The sequence below is a fragment of the Zophobas morio genome, unplaced genomic scaffold (assembly GCF_036711695.1).
Source record: "Zophobas morio isolate AGI-343-1 ecotype UQ-CSIRO unplaced genomic scaffold, CSIRO_AGI_Zmor_V1 ptg000228l, whole genome shotgun sequence".
In the NCBI taxonomy this organism is placed as follows: Eukaryota; Metazoa; Arthropoda; class Insecta; order Coleoptera; family Tenebrionidae; genus Zophobas; species Zophobas morio.
In genome coordinates, this window is record NW_026972332.1 from 260,538 (window position 1) to 282,605 (window position 22,068).

At 22.5% G+C, this 22,068-nt stretch overlaps 2 protein-coding genes across 2 annotated transcripts; one reads left to right on the forward strand and one right to left on the reverse strand.

Moving 5' to 3' along the window:
• Positions 1 to 709: 709 nt before the first annotated feature.
• LOC135146443 (uncharacterized) lies at positions 710 to 7,351 on the reverse strand. Its single transcript, XM_064078600.1, has 15 exons — positions 7,272 to 7,351; positions 7,128 to 7,217; positions 6,657 to 6,707; positions 6,344 to 6,403; positions 6,252 to 6,290; positions 6,157 to 6,192; positions 6,040 to 6,078; positions 5,925 to 5,981; positions 5,816 to 5,869; positions 3,725 to 3,815; positions 3,495 to 3,627; positions 1,438 to 1,487; positions 1,150 to 1,259; positions 789 to 820; positions 710 to 723 (listed from the first exon to the last, which is right to left on the reverse strand). Exons 1-15 carry the CDS (start codon positions 7,310 to 7,312, stop codon positions 710 to 712), a joined length of 897 nt encoding a protein of 298 aa, XP_063934670.1. The 5' UTR covers positions 7,313 to 7,351.
• A 3,077-nt stretch (positions 7,352 to 10,428) lies between these two features.
• LOC135146453 (dynamin-1-like protein) lies at positions 10,429 to 20,587 on the forward strand. The gene is made up of 23 exons (XM_064078608.1): positions 10,429 to 10,631; positions 10,691 to 10,904; positions 10,962 to 11,140; positions 11,204 to 11,284; positions 11,706 to 11,797; positions 12,536 to 12,587; positions 13,108 to 13,236; positions 14,059 to 14,181; positions 15,727 to 15,818; positions 16,406 to 16,526; positions 16,592 to 16,639; positions 16,690 to 16,788; positions 16,844 to 16,949; positions 17,002 to 17,049; positions 17,109 to 17,209; positions 17,314 to 17,400; positions 17,481 to 17,603; positions 17,666 to 17,714; positions 17,771 to 17,827; positions 18,356 to 18,403; positions 18,658 to 18,773; positions 20,345 to 20,413; positions 20,512 to 20,587. Exons 1-23 carry the CDS (start codon positions 10,518 to 10,520, stop codon positions 20,575 to 20,577), a joined length of 2,214 nt encoding a protein of 737 aa, XP_063934678.1. The 5' UTR covers positions 10,429 to 10,517; the 3' UTR covers positions 20,578 to 20,587.
• Positions 20,588 to 22,068: the final 1,481 nt, after the last annotated feature.

Sequence of the window (22,068 nt, forward strand, 5' to 3'; positions counted from 1 at the left end):
TGAGTAATATTGAGTAAATTTGACCGATAAATATTAATATAATAATTATAAGCAAAAAATAAGTTAATATAAAAGTTATACTAAGTAATATAAAAACATTTTCTAGAAGTAAAAAAAAATAAATATGAAAAGTTATATTCAAAAAATATTATATAATAGAAAAAAAGTAAAAGAAAATATATTACAGTTAAAGTTATATTATATAAATAGTAGAATAAATATTTATTTTTATTAGAACAAGTAAAAAATTAAGATATTAAGTTAATATAACAAATAATATATAATATAATATAGAAGTAATATGATATAGTTAAACTTATATTATATAAAACGTATATTTATTATTTCATAATAAGTAGAAAAATTTAAAATGCTACGGTATAGTTTATATATAAATATTTTAGCTATATTAAAAAAATCGAATAATAAATATTTATTCTTTTATAAAATATTAATAAATAATTCTTTAATTTATAAAAAGTAAATCGAACAGATAATATTAGCTTTTATTATAATAAGTAAAAAAAATAAATTCATGATGAAAAGTATAAAACAATATATTAAATTATTTTATCAAAAAATATATAAAATAATAATAATAGAAAAACTAAAATAATAAATAAATATATATAAATGTACAGTACTATTCATTTCAAATTATTAATTTCTTTTTTCTTTTTTTTTAAACTTTTATATTCTTCAGTAAAAGTTAAGCAATACCAACTGAAACGTAAATTGAGAATTGGAAAGTTCTGGAAAATTATGGCGAACTTCAAAGTCAAACGAACTCGAAACTTCTGAAAAGTCAAATAAATGTTCTCTAAAAAAGTAAATTTTTTATATTTGTTATTATTATTATAACTTCCTAAAGTAAAAATATTTATAAAGATTAAAATAAATATTTACTGATATAAAAACTAAAAAATATAATCATAATTATACAAGAAAATTTTATAAATATATGAAAAGTTTAAATAAGATATATATATATAAGGTTAAGAAAAGTATAAAAAAAAATATGTATTTAACATCAAATAGTAAGAAATGTATTTTAATAAAGCAAATATATATAAAAATTAATTCAAAAATACGTGGGTTATATAAAAAAGTATAATAATAATTATTCATAGCAATAATAATTATACAAACTTTATAGAAAAGTTGGAATTCTTTATTAACAAAACTGAAATATTGCTGTCATTATTTTGCTTGCAAAGTTCACTAACTTTATTGAGCAGCGGAACTTCAAGAAAATCCTTCTGTATTAAAAAAAGTATATATATATATTATTTATTAATAGAATAAAACTTCTGCCTTCAATGAAAAAATCTATATAATAATAAAAAATAGAAAAGTAAAAATATATAAACTTTTCGTCAATATATCATATCAAAAAAAAAAGTAAAACAGTATGAGTTAAAGAAGAATTACAGTAACCTTCAATAACAGTGTTTCATTGGTTAAATTAAGTCTATCGTTTCTCCAACCTGCACAAAAAAGTGGTTTTTTACTGCTCATATATTTGAACCGCAAAATTATAATAACGATAACAACAAATATGAAAGTGATTGTAAGTTCTCAAGTAAACTTTTAGAAGCTTTTAAAGTTAACATATGTATTAACGAAAAAGCTGTATAGTATTCTAATTTTTTATAAGTAAAAAAAAAGTGTCGAAGTATTAAAATATCAACAAAGTGAAAGTAGCGAAAAAAGCTGGAAGACGTGCTATTTTATTCGGGAATGTTCGAGCAATTAAACACCTACGTCAAGGTAGCAACTCTTTATGATGACCGTATCTTGCTATTAGTATTAATCTAAATTTTCAGATATTTATTACTTTATTTAGTATTAGGTATTATATTATTATTAAAAATAAATAAAATTTGTTTTTATATTAAAAATTAATTAAAAATCATCTTTATGAATTTTTAATAAAAAATTAACGTTTTCCATTTGATATATTATTTTTATTAGAAAAAGATATTATTATTATAGTTTTTTAATTTTTTATTACTTTACTTAATATTAAGTATCCATCATATCATCCGAATCAAATAAATTAGTTCCTTTAATTAAAATTATTTCAAGAACCACAAATTTCAGAAATTTTATTACATAAACTTAATGTTTTCCATTTTATTTATTATATTTCTGAAAACTATATTATTTTAACTTTAAATTATTTTTACAGGTTTACTTAATATTAAGTAATGTATAATTATTTGATATACATAAATAAAAAATTTATATATAAAACTATTATAAAGTAAAATAAAATTCAATTCATAGTTTTTTATATATCTAAAAAAAAATAACGTTTTCTTGAAGAAACTTGATGTTTCCCACATAAAAATTAATTTAAATAAACTTTAAAACTTGGATGGAAAAAATATTACTGTCTGTAAATTTTTTGTGGATAATTTTTTCTTAAAAAACTCGACGTTTTCTGTATAGAAATTACTATAACTGGTGAAAAAATATTCCATAATTTTTGGTAAATAATCTTTTTCATTAGTAAATTTTGTTTTCCGTATAAAAATTATTATAAATTGGATACACAAATCATAATAATTTATGTAAATTTTTGTTCTTAAACAAAATTTATGTTTTCCTATAAAAACTATTTCAAATTGGAGAAAAAAATTAACAAAATAATTCGATAATTATTTTATCTTTTAAATAAACTTTGTTTTCCATATAAAATTATATAAAACTAAAGGAAAAATTATTATAATAAAAATTTATAAAAATTTTATATTAATATTTCTTCATAAAAACTTGACGTCTTCCATAAAAATTATAATAAAATGAAGAAGAAATAATTATAAAATTTTTTTGTGTAATTTATTCTTAAGAAATTGATGTTTTCCATATAAAATTATATTAAGTTGGAGGGGGGGAAATTATTATTATATAAAATATTTTGTATAATTTTGATGTTTTATAAATGAAAATTATCTTATCCTGGAGGAATAAAATTGTTATTAAAAATTTTTTTGGTAATAGTTATTTACTAAATAAACTTAATGTTTCCCATATAAAAATTATGTAAAATTGGAGGGAATTTTTTTTTTAATTTTTTTATGTAATAAACTTTATAGTACTGTAATATTAAAATATTATTATATTATTTTTCTATTTTAGTATCGTTATTATTAAATTTTAATAAAAAATTATAATTTTTAGTTGATAAATTTTTCAATAAATATATTATTATAATGCTTTTATTATTATTTACTACAAATAAGCTCTTTTCTAATATGTCCTTCACTAAAATGAGTTGATTACCTGCAAAACGGTATTATTTAAAATATTCAAAAACATTCTTTAAAAAAAAATTTAAAAAATTACTTTTCCACCTCTATAATTTTTTTATATAGTATTAAGAAAAAAATTTATATGAAATATTTTAAGAAAAAGTTACAATAAGCAAACAATCATATTATAATACAATAATAATAATGGGAGTAGTAATAATATTAATATTAAAAAACCTTTTATTGTTACTAAACTCGCACTTTTACTGCTAATAACAGGAAGAGTACCGTCGCAAGAAAGCATATAACCATCAACAATAACACAGCCGTGCAACACTTGAAGAATGCACGAACCAATAATAGAAACGTGCTAAAATAATCATAAAATTAAAATATTTAAAATTCAAATAAAATTATGAAGTATAAAATATCATAGAAAAAGCGAATAAATAAGTATTATAGAAGACCTGTAGATAATAAAGTGTTATACAAACTCCGCCTGTGATAATTTCGCACAAACAGGTTTCACTCGGGCACCATGAAATTATGTTTTGTGGTCTAAAAATGGTGAAACACAATAAAAGTTTGTAAAAAAATATATATATATAAATATAATAAATAAAAGTAGAAAGGTCGCTAAAAAAACAATATAATCTTTATTATTCATAGGACATTAAAAAAATTTTACTGAGTAAAAAAAATACTGAAAGCTACGTAATATTAGAATACTACCAAAAAACTTTTAAGTACTAGAGAAAAAATAAATTTATTAATAATATTAATAATTATAATAATAAATGAGAAAGAAAGAAAAAAGAAGATTAATAATATAAAAAATAACGTAATAAAGGTAATGACAAAGTAAAAAATTACATAGAAAATCCTTATATATAATAATAATAAATAATAAACAGCAAACATACATTTAAAGTTAGGTTAAAGCGAACTAAAAAAAAAAGCCAACAGCCGCGCTCGAATAAATATAGGAGTGCAAGCTCACTACTCTTCTTATTGCATTACCAATAAAATCCATTCATTAAAGTTTATGAGCTCATTAAAATTTTTAACCGTAAATAGCTGCTTATGTTTGGCAAATATTCGCTATACTAATGTGCTCAGGGCTAAACACGCAAAACTAACTTTCCTCGAAAGCACATGGTGCCAAACAGCTTACACGTGTGTAAGCTAATACGCAATTATTTTTATGCTCGTGATTACAATGAACTTCAAGTGGTTATTGGCTCCCACTAGATCACAAGAATTCTATTCGTTCCTTAAACTTTTGCTACTATAGTTCACAAAAACTACGGATATTAATTTAACGCAAAGGCTAAAAACTCATAAATAATAAATATTTAAACAATAAAAAACTCAAAACTTTTAATAGTAAAAATAAAGAAATAAACATTTTTATATAGATTTATAAATATATAAAAATAATAAACTTGTATAACAGAGTAAAATAAAATAATAATTTATATTAACAATAATATCTGTTTCAATTTCATTAAAAATTGATAATTTCTAAATTTTAAAAAAAAAGAAAGTTGAGCTAAAAAAAATTATGGAAATCACAAGTGCGGAATAGATAACCCAAGTGACCCAAAGCATCTGACTTTTGCCGCTCAAAAACTATTTCTTTTTAAATGTGAGCAGTATATTCATTATAAATTTTATAACAAAAATATTTTTTTATACCATATTAATTTCAACTTAAAGTTTTATTATTTATATATATAACTAAGGGATCCCGTGCTTAATATGTTGTATTTATAAGTAAATAAAAAAACACTAAGTATATATATAGAAAACAATCAAGCTACGCAAAATATTTAAAATATCTTAATTCTTAAAAAAAATTTATAAAAAGCACATTTATAAGCTTTTTTTTAAATTAATATACAAAAAGTTTAAATAAGCATTTCTAAAAACAATATTGATTTCAAAATACTATAACACAAAGTTTTATAAAAGTTCTAAATTACAAACTAAAATTTTTAAGTAAATATTAATTAAATAAATACTTAAAAGTTATTTATTATGAAAAGATTAAAAAAATTAATACCCAAAAAAGTACAATCAACTAACTTACGAAAGTAAATGTATACCAAGTAAGTTTAGATTTTAACTAAATATCTCATTATTACTATTATAATAAATTTTACAATTAACATGATTTATTAAAATTTAACATCATCAAAAAAGTATAGTTTAACTATAATTTAACAAGAAGCTTTACTAATTTTACTAAAAATAAACAACTTCACATTATAGAATATAAAAAGGAAAAAGTTTAAACTATAAAAAGTTTCATTAGACTAACAAGATAGTAAGCTTGACTATAAAAATAATAAACATCAATTAAAGTAAGTTAAAATTTTAAAATTTTAGTAGTTTGCATAAATTTCGTTAAAAGTTATTTTTATAAAATTGCTACCCAAATTATAATTTTTATAGACATTATTTTATAAAATATATAGAAAATATTAAAATTAATATAATTATTTTATAAAAAATTCTAAATTACTATACTTTTATATAAACTAATCATAACTCACCCACCGAGTTGCAAATTTTGAATACCACCTTTACCCTTTTCAATATCCGACAAACTAAAAAAAAAAGTATAATGAAATTTATATTAAAAAGGAATAAAAAAATAACGACTTGGACTTTTTAGTAGGTAACCCAGATTCTACAAATCCTTCAGAAAGCTTTGAGGGACTATAATAAAAAAAATGATTCGTAATAGATGCACTGCAATCAATTATATAAAAGATACTGCTGAGGTTGGTTATTAGTAAGATCTTCAGAAATTACTCTGCAGTTGTGTATGTCAAATATAAGTATATTATAACTTTTTAGTAAACTTAGAAAAAATCTTTATATATATAAGTACTCCATAGGCTGAACATCAATTAGAATTTCTGTTTCTCTAAAGAATTTAAAAAAAATTATAAATGTGTAAAAAAAGTAATAAATATGAAAGAAAACTGAAAGAGTGGGCGAACACTTTGAAGATCGGAAATCTCTCTACAATTTTAAAGTGTAAAATTAGAATTTTTTTTTATTATAATAAAAAATACTGTTTAGATTCAGAATCTGTAAATTCAGAAGAGACGTTTGGCTTGCTAACTTCCTTTAATCTATATTTAAGCAAAATATAAATTTACAAAAATAATAATTTTACTAAAAGGGAAAAGTAGGAAATCAAGGTTGTATAGCAAATATAACTTTATTCATATAATTTAATAAATTTCAAATTAACTTAATTCTATTAATTTTTTAATAAAAAAAAATAAAATTGTATAAAGCATAGTAATAAATCTCAAATAGAATTTATATAAAAAAAATAAAATTAGTAAAATAAGTAAAAATATATATAATATACATAATTACTGTTCAAGTGTAGATTCAGAAGGTAAAGATTCAACATTTAGATTTACTTCACTATTAAATATAAAGAAAATATTAATTACTTTCCCTCGATTAAGAAAATATATATAACAAGAGCTCTTTAAGAATTTTTTAATAGTAACAACGCTGACTAAAAACTCATGTTTTCTGTAAAGTTATATAAAAAAACATATAAGTTACTTAAATAAAAATATTATATAAAAGCGTTTGGAATTTACTAAAAACTGAAAAACCAACTATAGAAACTTTAAACCTTAAAGTTATTGCAGATACACTAGACTTTATATATTTCATTATAATATAAACTTTTTTAAAAATTATTATTATTTTTTATTATTTAAATACCAACTTAATGTTGATTTTAAATCAAACGTAACTGTGACCAAACGAAATTTTTATAATTTTAGGATTCTAAATAAATATATATATATAATATAAAAGAACGAAAGGAACCTTGCTATTTTACTATTTTTTTTTTGAGGACAATTCATAACCCGAGGAATTTTTTTTTTATGAAGTAAAAATCTATCATTTTTCTTAGCACTAAAAACAGAGAGAAATAGACATTCACATAAAAAAAAGCATAATGCAAAAAACCTTTGACGTTTACTAGCGATATAAGCGCTATATGCTGACATTATTTATTCATTAGTAACGCCGCGAATAGCTGCGGAAACTGTATTAATGAAGTCTTTCGTGGCCAACGTGGATACGCCCTCAAATACATTAAGCTGAGGTTTAACTATCACTTTTTTGCTTTAATGTAAAAGTTTGCAGATACTTTGCTTTTCTGGCAAACTTTCTGCATTCTTCATATAAGGAGGTAAGCACTTTCGGTTAAGGGTTGGAACTTTTATTTTGTTTAGAGTTAAGTTAAATGAACTTTTATTCACTATAGAAACCCTAGTGAGTTAATATCAAAAGAAGCCCTTAGCATAATTTTCTAGCATTGCTTGATAGCTCTTTTAGAATTTTGAACCTTAAACGTTACATATAACATAAAGTGTTCTTTTTGTCATTTTCATAACCATACTGAAGTAGTTTTTTTGATGATGAAAACTTACAAGGTTTTTGCTTAAAAATTTTAAGTTGTAAGCCTTCAATTAGATGGCTTAAAGTGAAATAAACCTTAAGTTATTTTGGAGTTGAAGTTCCTACTATCTTAAACTGTAAATGCCCATGTTATATCTGAAATGGTCTTCTGGGGTAATGTTATGTAGCTTTAAAGATGTCGGGGGGGTGGTTTATTGCTATCATCCGTTCCGGGATTTTAGTAATATTTATATATCGTGTGGACATTTTAAGGAATTTCATTTGGTGTCCTGTGACTTTTTTTTTCATTTCACCATTCTCAATTTCTTTTTATAGAGAAATTTTTATTTCTGTCTAAATCCTTATCTATCTAAACTCTTTGAGTTTCAATAAATTTAATAAATCCGTTAATAATAAGAATGCCTATTCAGTAGGTTTAGTTAGTAAATTATGTTTTAGTGGTATCCAAGAGACCAGAATTTCCTTTAAGATGTTGATAGTTTACCCATTTCGTTTGCCGTTGAGAAGTTAGCTCGGCCTTCTTTAGAAAAAATGTGAGTTTTACTTCTATAAGCCAGTTATTTACTATGTAAGTTATAAATTTCCAGCAGTTTACACAAATACAAAATAGTTCAAAAAGCTCCCCTTCGGTAACCTTTTGAAGGAAAGCGTAATACGTTAAACAATTGAACGTATATATCTACAATATTTTTATTTTTATGTCATGGATTGTACACATATATTCATCCTTTTATGTTAGCAGTTTAAAAATTTTTAGATAAAAAAAAATAGAGGAACTGGCTTTAAAAAAATGTATACTCATATGTACAACAAACTCCAAATTAAATAACTCGAGCAAAGGAGACCCGCCTTTGTTAAACTTACCATAATTGAACCTACAGCCAGTGTTTATCAAGAATAGCTTTTTTACTTTGCTAAGTAAAGCTTAATATTAACTTCTTTTGTTTTAAGTTCATGAGGGAAAAGTCGGAGTTGAGTTGGTCTCCTTTTACTCGAGGCTTTGTTGTTGGAGTATTATTTGCACAGATTAACAGGAGGATGTTTTTTGGCTTATGTGTTGGAACTGGCTTGGGTAACTCTTTAAATTGAGCATTTTTTACTTTACTAACTATTTTTTTAAATAATCTAAATCTTTAGGGATATATGCGGACCAAGTTAAATCTCTTCCAGATGTTTTTATATTACTAAAAAGGTGTGCTTTAGTTCTTAAATCTTTGCCCCAGCTCATAACCGAAGAAACGCAAGTTTCTAAGCCCAAGGTCGATAACGACACTTCTAAAAATTCTCCCTTAGATTCTATTATAATTGACTTAAAGGATTTAAAGAAATGAAAAAAAAATTATATGTAACTTGTTTAATTTTGAGCATGGAAGTCTCAGTTTTCCCGGTAAAAGCTGCATTGCCATTTAAGAAAAGGAACAGTTTAATAGAAATAACTATTAAGTAAAGTTATTAAAAATGATTAATTTCATCAAACCAGTTTTTATAGGTGATACATAACATGTAAACCTGAAAATTTTTTGTTTTTAATAATAAGTTAATTATAAGGTGACAGAAAACTCTAAAAGTTTTTTTAGTCAAAGCCCTAGCGAAATTGTGCAAGAAGAAGCCATATACATTTATCAGGGCTTTAGGTAGAGTACCCCTGCTTTTCCATAAATTTAAAAAAAAACTAAGCTTATATTATTATGATCCTTAAAACAAACGCCATTTGCTTCTCTTTTAAAGTTTATAAAATTGTACTCTTGTGGTACGGGTATGACTTGCCCGCTCCCGTCTTATCCCGTTGGCGAAATTCGTTTTGATGTTTAAATCCAAATAAATATTACGGTAAATTTAAAAAATTTGTAAGGTTTATTACACATTCGGTCAACTCTTAGTAGTATAAGTTTATTAAGTAAAAGAATGAGTTAATCACCATACATATGTAATCCCTGAAAGATCTAAAAACTTAGTAACAAATTATCGATTTTAACTAAAATAAATTGTGTATTGAACAATGTTACAAAATAAACAAGTTACCGATTTAATTGTACTAATAGCTATGCTCACCTTCTAAAACATAAATTGTTACAATTTTTCTTAAAGGGGAGACAACCATCGGTTTGAGCTGCTATAATATATTAAATTAAAAGAATTTGAAAGCTTATTTAAATACTTCTTCAAGGTTGATTTTAACTTAAAAAATTAAAGCAGATCATAGAAAAGGAATAATAATATAAGTTATTTAGATGTTTTTTAAAATTATTGATTAACGAGGCAACTGGCTGTCGTGCAAGCCTTGAGAATGTAGTAACATTAGTTTGCTTCAATATCATCATATCTTTTGCCCCTAATCTACCTCATAGGTAAAACTGCTAGTTCATCTGTACAGTATAGCTCAGTTATTTTATCATAAAATTATTTTTTATTAATATTTATATTACTATTACTAAGGAGTATTCTTTAAATTGTAAAATATTAAGTATTGATCACGCTGCTGTAACAAGTTATTTTCTTTAGTATTTATCTTCCTGAAGGCACCAAACTTTCCATTTGAAAATAATAATTAGAATATGCATAAGAAAAACTCAAAGGTTTTAACCATGTTTACGCTGTACAAATTAATTGTTCAAGTCGGACTATGCCACTCAATATCGTACGCTTGTACGCTTACCCTTTAAAAGCTCGGCTCAATCGTTCGGGGTAATAGTTTTTGCTAAGCAAAGACCTGCCGATGTTAGTTATGCTGTTGTGTATAAGTAACGACTATTCTGGTACTACAGCTAATTTTAGGCAATAAATGTAAACATGGACGAGTTAATTCCCACCATTAATAAGTTGCAAGACGTTTTCAATGTTTTGCGTGAGGATCCTATAGGTCTTCCACAAATTGCCGTCATTGGATCCCAAAGTAGTGGAAAAGTAATGTACATATTAACAAATTTACGTAGAAATTTAAAACTCACAAGATTTAAATATAGAGCAGCGTACTTGAAAGTTTTGTAGGTAGAGATTTTTTGCCTCGCGGCACAGGGATTGTTACCCGCCGGCCTCTTGTTTTGCAGCTAGTCAATCTACCAAAAGTTTCTTCAGATATTTGTAAGTCTGGAATTGAATGGGGGGAATTTCTACATCTTCCTGCGGAAAAGTTTTATGATTTTCTAAAAATTCGGGAAGAAATAGAAAAAGAAACAGGTTCTAAATAATTTTCATGAGAATTGCTAGTAATAATTAAATTTTTTTACCAATTAGAAAGATTAACAGGGAAAAATAAAGGGATCAGTTCTAAACCGATTCATTTAAAAATATGTAGCGAGAATGTATTAAATTTAACTCTAGTCGACTTGCCTGGAATCACCAAAATTCCCGTCGGGGATCAACCCGAAAATATTGAACAACAAGTTGTTGAACTTGTCTTATCTTATATAAAAGTTTGTAATTGTCTCGTTTTTAATTTAATTTAATAGATTTTGTTATACTTTTTTTGTTTCCAGAAAGAAAATGTTATTATTTTGGCAGTCACCGCAGCGAATACCGATATCGCTAATTCGGACGCTCTTAAATTAGCAAAAAAAGCAATTTTTTCATATTATAGAATTATTTTTATTTATTACAGATGCCCCTGTTTTGCTGATTCTATTTGGTTTTATAAATTTAATAATTTATTTCCAAAAATAATCTTTTCACCTACATAATCTTTTTATTATATTAGAATTCTTATATATTTATGCCGATGCTTCTTTTTATTGGCGAGAAGCATTTTGAATTAAATATTATTAAAACTTTATATAAAATTATATTATAATTTTACTCATCAGCTGCATATATATTAAATCTATATACCTCCTTGTTAACTGCTGACATTCTTATAAAAAATATCTATTATTAATACTCCTTTTTTACTCTACAATTTACCACAATCTTTCGTTTTATTAACTCTATATAATTAAAATCTAATTTTTTTAAGTTATTTTACTTATAGTTTTACTATAAAAGGTGGACCCAGACGGAAGTCGAACAATCGGCGTTTGCACTAAATTAGATTTAATGGATGCTGGAACGGATGCGCTGGACATTTTGACTGGCCGGTTCCTTTTTTCAGTTTATAATTTTATCAATTTTAAAATTTTATTCTTTTTTTATAGATTGTTATTTTAATAAGAAATTTTCAGAATTGTAAAAGTTTATATATTTTATTAAATTTACTAATAATGAGCAAACTTTTTTTATGGTTTACATATTATTTATTTATAATATGAACTAAATTTTCTCTTCTTATCTTTGTTTAAATAAAAATTTATAATATATTTATTAATACTATTAACGTAATAAAATATGCAAACTTTATTTTCGTATTATTTTTATAAAAAAAAGTTTGAAATCGTAGAATTTTTATTGTTATTTTCTTACAATATTAATTTAATATAACTATTATTTATTTTTTATGTAAAGTTTATATAATTTTATACTTTATATAAGGAAAGTGAAAGTAATATAACTTTATATACTTTCACGTTTTTCTTATATATTTCTATGCAAAACAGCCTAGTTATATATATATATTATACTTGACTATAATTTTTATATAAACTACTTGTTTAGTTTTTAGTATATGCGTTTTTTAATAACGTTTTAGTTTTTCTTTACATTTTCATGTATTCATAGTAATCATTTTTTTTTATTTTAGTTGTATAACAATTTTTACTGTTTGATATAAACTTTATATTCCTTATAAAAGTTAATACTCTATTATTTTCTATTTCATTAATACTTTTTTATATAAACTTTTTCATTGTTATTCAAGCTAAAAAGTTTAAATTTTTTAGAGTTGTTACAGTGAAGCTCGGGTTTATCGGCGTAGTTAATCGCTCTCAGAAGGTCTCTTCATAAAACTGAAAAGTTTATATTGTTTACTTATTATTATATTGATTATATATTATATATTTTATTAATGTTACGTTATAAACTTTTTCATTTCTTATATATTTTATATTTGCTATATAATTATTATATATTATTTTTACTATAAATTAATGTTTTATATACATTCACTTATTTAATTTTTTATATAATATATGTTTGTTATTTAGAATCTTATATTTATTATTATAATTTTTCATATTTTTTCTTGTATGTATATAACTTCATATATCATATATCATTTGTTATCTTAAAATTACTATTCACTTAATAGTTCTATATTCCTTCATTTTATAAACTTATATATATAAATATATACTATTTTTTATATTTATTTATTGCGTAAATTATTTTTGATTTGCTTATGTATATATTAATTTTTAAAAAGTTTTTATTAACTGTCATTATCAATATTGTTAAGTAAACTTTTTTTGTTTACATTATTATTACTTTAAAAGAAAAATTATTATATTTTCAGGATATAAATGATCGTGTTTCTATGAAAGAAGCTAAAGAAAAAGAAAAGCAATATTTTTACTCCCATCCTATATATTCTGCTATAGCAGATTGTTCGGGAACAGTTTTCTTGGCCAAAACTCTCAACAAAGTTTATTTATATAATAAACTTTTTTCTTTTTATTTATTATTTTATTATTATAAGAAATTATACAATTTCCTTCTAATAAAACTTTTAAAATTTTATAATATGGTTTATTGGTTGCTTTAAATTATTATTTTTTCTTTGCCTTTTTTTAAAAAAAATCTTTAGTACAGATTTATATATATTTATTATATATATTAAAATATATAAACTTTTTACGTTTGATTATTATTATTTTGAACTACTAACAATCGTTAAAAACTTTATGACTCATAACTTATTATATATATTATTATGTTTTATCAAAATATTATTAGTAGTACCTTATAATTTACTTTTTTTTTTTCGTTATTATTATCATTATATTTAAAAAACTTTTATTTTTACTTTTTCTATTTTCTATTATTATATTTGTTATTATTATTTATACTAATGAGTGAAGTTGAATTTTTTATATAACGTTATAATAAGTAAACTTTTTTATTTTATGTGATGCATATGATGAATTTATTAATAACATATATAATTGTCATTACGATATATACTTACGTTTAGAAAATTACTACTCAGTATTTTTTTTAACTTTATAAACTTTTTAATATAAATTTATTATTTTTAATGATTTTAATAAATAAACAGTTTTCAAAGTTTATATTTATTCGTTATCGTTGATAATATTTTTTCATATTAATTATATTTGTATTTTTTATAAATTATAATAATGTTATTATTTTATTATACTGAACTATATTTTTGATACAAATATTTTTATATTTATGTAAACTTTTTATTATTTTTTTTGTTTAACACTTTTAACTTTTTCTTTAGATTCTTCTTCAACATATTAAAAAATGTTTACCAGAAATCAAAAAAAGTTTACACATGCAAATCCAAGTAACACAAAATAAACTAAATTTATACGGCGATCCATTGCTTGAGCGCGTCGATAAAGTTCTCATATTATATACTTTTTTGTTCAAGTTAATAAATATGAATTCTATGGCCACTAATTATTATAGTTTTTTTTTTACTTTATATATAAATATTATTTATTATTTTTCCTTTATATATATTAATTATTATTAAAGTTTTATAGTAAAAATAACAAAATTTTATAAAGTTTCCATAAAATGTATAAAATATAATTGAACTTTTCTAAAGACCAAATATAATAATGATTCATTAATAAATAATTTATTATAAATATTTAGGATTATTGTTCCAAGTTTTATTATACATTTAAAAGTTTATAAATAAATAGTAATTATTTTTCTTAAGAGTTAAAAATATTTATATAATTTTATCAAAACATATTTTTTGTTTGTTGTGAAGTAAAGGTTTTGGTTTTCTTAATAATATAGATACCATAGTTTTTATATATAATTATAATGAAGCTAGTTGTAATAAAATATTTATTTTATTAATATACAACTTTAGTTATTTTATTAATGAAATAATCTTTTTATTTTTATTTTTTTTAAATTTTTAAAAGTTGTATATAAAATGTATATAATAATACAAATATTACGATTTATATTACGTTCTTTAATAAAATGTAATATTTTTTATTATATTTTTTATACTTAAGTATTGAATATAAAGAAATAATTATAATAAAATGAAGTGTTTACAAAAAAAACATGGTATAAATAATAAGCAGTAAAAAAATTATAATAAAGAAAAATCTACAATAAATGAATATAAAGTTGAAGAGTTTTTTCATTAAAATAATATTTTTTATAATTTTCGTCGTTAAAAAAGTTTTATATACTAAGTTTAAGTATTCTTTTAAAATATAATTATGTTAAAAAAATTGTATATAAAAAGTTGTTACAGTGTATATATTTCTTTATATTAAAGTTATAACTTTTTTACTATACAACTTTTATTAAATCATATAATAAAATTTATGAATTAATTTTATTATAATTGTTGAATTATTTTTTTTTAATATTTCTATTGTATAATTTTCCCTTTTTTCGTTGGAATTTACTTGTTATATATCTATTTTTACTATAAGAATATAAATTTAAAATTATTGGTAACTCATTAATGATTTTCTATTATATTTAAGCCAATAAAAATCGTTATTACAAAGGTTTTCAGTTATGTATATATATTATGAATAAAAAGGTTTACTCTTTTCTATATGCTCAAAATTCTTATAGACTTTTATAAATAATCATATATTTTCTTAAATTAATTTTAAGTTTTTATTATTTGTATGAATTTTTTGTTTTTAACTAAAATTATTCCCATTGATGATAATTTTTGGTGGAGTTTTCTGACTTTTCTAATCCAATGAGGTGAAAGGCTCCACCTCAACATATGACTTTCTTTATATCTTTTATCAGTGTGAAGCGGTTTCCTTACTGCATTAAGCTCATTTTATTGGCTAGCTTTATTACGCTCCTCTTTTTATCTTTTTTTATTGTTTCTTACGCTGAAGCTATCTTCCATTATATTTTATAATATATCGTTATTATCACTTATTAGGGCGGTCTTCTTCTTCAACTTTTGTCAAAATTTGCTTTTGATTATTGTTCTCTGATTGACGGCACCTCCAAGGATCTATCCACTTCTGAATTGTATATTGAGTTTATTAACATTAGTTTTCTTGAATGTTAATATATAAAGTTTTTTTTTCCCACCAAGCGCAAGAATACTTTTACGCTAGAAGTTCGGCTACTCGCAACTTTTTCTTAATTTTTTAGCTTTATAATTCTACGCCGTGAATAGCGCGCGTAGAGGTTGATAATTAAGTTCTCGGTTCTATTGGCTGGTGTTCGTTATAAATACTGCTTTCTTATCGCGGTGTCCAAACCTGACTGCCTGGAATATTATTTTACCCCTTTTAAAAAAAAACTAAACATAACCTTTATTCCCCTTCTGCGCTCTTTTCGGGTAGTCTCATGTCTTTAGCATGCTTCCTTAGTATTTATAGCAGTAAGCACAAGTTTGTTTTTTTTCTAATTTCATAAACTTTACGTTAGAAAGTATCTTTCAACGTTTTATTCCGTATAAAAATTGCATAAAACTATTATATTTTTATATTCGTTAGTCGTTATTTTTACTACTACGATCAGTGCGGTTAAATTTTTTTTTATTAATTAAAAAGTTGTCGTTGGTTTTATTTTTTTAGAAATTTTAAGGAATATTTTAAATAACTAATCAGAAACGGAGGAGCGAGAATCTCGTTTATTTTTCATGAAATGTTTGGTCAAGCGCTGGAAAATCTCGATGCTTTGGAGGAACTTTCTTTTAACGAAATCAGTACAGCCCTTAGGAACGCCACGGTTCTACTTCACAAGATTTCTCGCACCTTAAACGCTGCGTTCTAATTCTTCTATAAATAATTTAGGGCGCTAGAAAAGCCTTGTTTGTTCCGGAAATCTGCTTCGAATTATTAGTTATTTTATTTTTTATATATTTTTACTTATTTATTCATTTTTTTTTAAGGTAAAACGGCAAATTCAGCGCCTATTGGCACCCTCTCTGCGCTGCTGCGAATTGGTTTATGAAGAGCTGCAGGCTATATGCGAACAATGCATGACTGAAGTTAGAGTCACGTTTTCTTTTTTTCCTTAGTTAAAGTTTTAATATATTTTTTAAGGAAATAAAACGATTTGAGTACTTATCCCAACAATTAAGCGAGTCCGTTTGTTCGCTGCTTCGGGTTCGATTAGAGCCCACCAGTAAACTTATAGAGAATCTGATGGGTCATTTTGAGTTCCTACACTGATTAATATACGTGTATTCATTATTTTTTAGGAATGGAACTTGCATACATTAACACCAACCATCCGAATTTTGTTTTTGGTTTTATAATGAATCAATGATAACAATAATAATAATAATAATTGTCATAAATTGTTTAGTGGTTTCTCAGTTGTTTAGTAAATTTCAATCTAACGAATCGCAATCTCCAGTAAATGAATCTTTTTCTTCCAATAAATCAAAATCGCAAAACTTAGACAACGTATTTTATTATTATTATTATTATTATTATTATTATTATTATTATTATTATTATTATTATTATTATTATTATTATTATTATTATTATATTTTAACTTCTTTCAGACTTCTAAAGAAAAAGAAAAAAACCGATTAATCCCTTCCACTTTCTCCTATGAACAACCTTTGCTATTGGATCCTCTTCCATCCGATGTTATAACTATTTCATTTTACCTTTTTTATGATTGGTTAGACCATGTAACTCGTGTTTCCTTATGAATTTTATAAAAAAGAATACCAATAAGCAACAAATTTGCGGACTTCGAAATGACACTAATAAAACTACGCAAACTTTATCTGAGAGGGAAAGCTTATCAAAGGATTCTTCTTTAAATCCACCAGTGAGGACACCAAAGGTTTCATATTGTTGGGAATAAAATTCTTAACTACAGTTTGGACCAATCAGCTTATGTTATAGACTAAAGGCACCAAAGTCGACAGAAGGGGCTGGTTTAATTCTTTTTTTGGTAGTTTTTTTACTATTACCATTTTTTATTATCACTAAGAATTATTACTATTTCAGGGAAAAACCAAAGCTGTGAAGAGTTTCACGCATCTAAAGATAATGGCAACTATAAAGGTTTTATATTTTGCTTTATTCTATGTTTTTACTTCATATTATCCAGCTTTATTACTTATGTTATACGTAAACTTATATGTTATTTATCTAATTCTCTTTAAGCATTACTAAATATTACTTACATTATAAATGAAAGTTTCATTATTATGTCAAACTGGTGTATATAGTAAATAATAATGACAATACTAAAAATAATGAATAAATAAAATTAATAGGAAAAAATTAAAAATTTAATAAATTATATAATAATTTGTAATAACTAACGATAATAATAAGTAGTGTATTCATAATCACTATCATACGCAAATTTTTTTTAGCAATTTTTTAGTACAAATATTATAAAGAAAGCATTAAAAATAAGGAAAAAAGCATTAAATAGTTTTTTATGAAAAGTTTACATCATTATAATATTTTATTTTTAATTTAAATCTATATTGATATTATAATTGTTTATGGGAAGTCTCATTATTTTTCATGTATTATTTATTGTATTTTTTTAATATATTTGGTCACTATTTTTTTTCTCAGCGTCTCTTAACATAACCAATCGGCAACAGGTGGAAACGGAAATAATAAGTAAAACTTTATATAATTATTTTTGTGTTGACAACTTTTTTTATAAGCATAGTAAACTCTTCTATTTGTCTTTCACAAAACTTAAAATTACTTTTATTGTTTTTATGATGTAAATATTAATATAAAAAATATTGTTATAAACTTTTTGTTATTTAACTTTATTATATAAATAACTGCTTTAGTAAAATCTATATTCTATATTATTTTTGATATGAAATACTTTTTTAACTATATACTATTCATGAAAAATATAGAAACTCTTATCTACTCGTATTTTGATATTGTTCGGAAGAATATACAAGACAGCGTGCCTAAAGCCATAATGTTCCTCCTCGTTAATAATATTAAAGAAAACATTCAGTCTCATTTGGTTCTTATTTTTATTATAAAAATATTAACCAATGAAATGATTTATAAGTCTACAAACAATATTACAAAATTTTTTAAGTAAACGACTAAAATTGTTGGATACAAACTTGCTCAACATATTTAATGGATCTTTTAAAGCTTTCTACTACTTACTTCCACTTTATATTTGTATATTTATTATTATTAAAATTTTTAATTTTTTTTTTTCAGTTCATTAATTTTCTACAACTTTATTTTAAAAACTATTTATATTCCTTACTCTTATTTCTCATTTTTCAATTCAACTCTTCTAGTAACTTTACTTTATAAACCTTATAATTTTTTTGTTCTATTATTGTTCCTCTTCGTATTATATTTCATATATATGTGTATATTTTATTTATTTTTATTTTCTTTATCTTTCTTTATTTGTTTAATGATTATACTAATAAAGCTTTTTAATTTTTTATTGTGTACATGAAAAGAAAAGTTTAATTTTTTTCAGTTTATATATTATAATAATTATTATGATTGCATTGTAAATTGTATCGAAAATATTGTATTTATGATATTGTTTTTTTTAATATTCTATTTATATTGAGAAAATAATATATTTATAACAAATCACTTTTTTGCTTGTTTCAAAAAAATAAATAACCGCAATATATTTATATTTATATATAAAATTTTCATTATTTTTTTTAATATATACAATTATATTTTTGTTTGTTGCATTTCTCAATTCTTTATTATATTTTTATATAAATTTTTACTTCTATCAAAATAACGATAAATATATTATATTTTTTTTACTTTATAATATTTATAACAATTATAAATATGACGATTACGTTTTGGTTTAATTTCTTTTTTCTTTTCTCATGTATATTTTCGTAATCTCGTAAATTTTTAATTTTTTTTATTATATCTTTTTATTTGAAATTATTACTATTATTCGCTATTTTATTTATCGTTTCTATATTTTAATTTTTTTTTATTTGCGCTATTTATGAAGACAATCTTTATAAACTTTGCTTTTTTTTATTATATTTTATACATAAATATAAATTTTATTATATTTATAAGGGATTATTTTTGTTGTTATTTTAAACGAGTTTTGTATGGTATGAATTAAAAAACATAAATTATTATTAAAATATTTTCAAATAAAAAAGTCACAGCAGAAATATAAAAAAAAGACTTATAATTATAATAGTCATAATAAATTAAGGGAAAAAATAAGAACATTAAAAAAGATATACTTGATAAAAATATTAATTATATAAAAAATTAAATAAATAATAATAAAATAAAATTTATTAGTAGATTCTACCATTTTATATTATTTTTTTTTGATGAAGTTGCTTTATTTTAACTACTTTTTCTCGCTGAAGTTTGGTAATATTTAATTTTATTGGTGTTTTTTTATAAAAATCATTCTGTATACATAATATTATACGTTTACAAATAAAACTCGAGTTTTTACCAATTTTTCAATTGTTTTAAATACTATTTTCATATACTTTTTATATAAAACTTGTGTTTTTACAAATACTCTATATTTATATATATATTTTTTTACTCTTCAAATAGATATCGACTCTCTATCATCCTTCCAAATTTGACTCACTCATGCGGGAAAACTCCGCAATTGCTGAAAAGGTTTTTACTTTCATTGTATTATTATTATTTTATTAATATTACATATTTTTTTCATTATTTCTATTGCGTTATTTATTTATTTTTTTTAAAAAAAAAAGAGAAGAGAATTGAATTTTTTATTAGAAGCCTTACAACGAGCTTCTAGAATTATTAATAAAGTTTAACGTATTATTATGATTTCACTTACTTGGTAAACTTCTCTTTTACATTCGGATATTTATATGAATTTCTTTATCATACAATTTTTTTTTTTTCTTCATCGATCATATTTATATATTTTATATTTTAGGATTCAATATATGTATAAAATTAATATTTTTTATTTTTAGTTTATTTCTTATTATTATTAGAAAAGCTATATTTAATAAATATAAGTATATTTATATTCCTTACTTATTGCTATCTATGATATAAATATAAATATAATTTTTTCCAATTTACTTATATATATTTTTTATTATTTTCTTTTTTCCTCAATATATTGCGTGTATACAATAAAACTCTTTGCAATATTTTGTAGGTAATGATATTAAATAAAGATATCAGTCGTAAAAAAAAAAATTATTTCTTTTATCGTATTTTTTTCATAATATTAATACCGCTCTCTACTTTTACTACGGAGCTCTGCAAAGAATATTATTTATATATAATAAAATTTCTAATAATCCCTTAAAAAGCAGTACTCCAAAATTTTATTATTATCAATCAAATAAATTATAATTATTATTACCTGAAGACTTAAAAGTTTTTTAATATTGCAAAAAGAGGGAGACACCTGCTGTGTTTGTAATAATTGAACTTTTAATTAAAAAAATTCTTTATATTATTTTTTATAAAAATAACTTTTATTATAAAAATATAAAGCACTTCTTCTTTTTTCTCTTATTATAACTTCTGAATAAATTTAGTAATAGCGAAAATACACTATAATAGCAAATTTCAGTAACCTTAAATTTTTTGATAAAAATTATAAATTCTTGCTTTTAAAAAATTTTCTATTTGTTAAGAAGACTAAAGACAGCCAACACAAGTTAATATAAATAAGTTTAAAGTAAACTTTCTTTTTCTAGCTCCTTTCATAACCACGCGAAGTTTCTTTCAGAGGTAAAAGCAGTGGCCAATGAGAAAGAGAAAAAAGGTAGAACAAAGATGGGATTCACTCTGATGGACGTTACATGTTTGACGCTCCAATAAAAGGGGTAATGGGGGCCCAGATTTTTGTTTATTTTTTTAAAATTGTTTACTTGGAGCCACTTTATAGAAACAGATTTATAGGGTGCCGCTCAGCCAATTAGAAATTTTATCCAAGCTTACAAGCGCCTAGTAATGTTATTTTTAGTTTGCATGGCATCGCTTTTAATTAGTTTAAATATGCGTGTAAACAACTTCACTCACCCCAAGCTGTTCCCTAGCGCGAGTGTAAAGCAATTCTATAAACCTATTTCCCTCTTATTAAACATCCTAGTTATAGGCGCTACAGCGTAGCCTTGACTATGCGCAGGAGGATCTAAAATTAACAAAACTCAAAACAATGCATCCATGGATAATTATAAATTTCTTAGTAGCTTTTATGTTTAACATACAGCTATATATTTAATATCAAGCATTATTATAACTATTCTTATTTAGAAAATCCAAATATGTTATTTTTTATT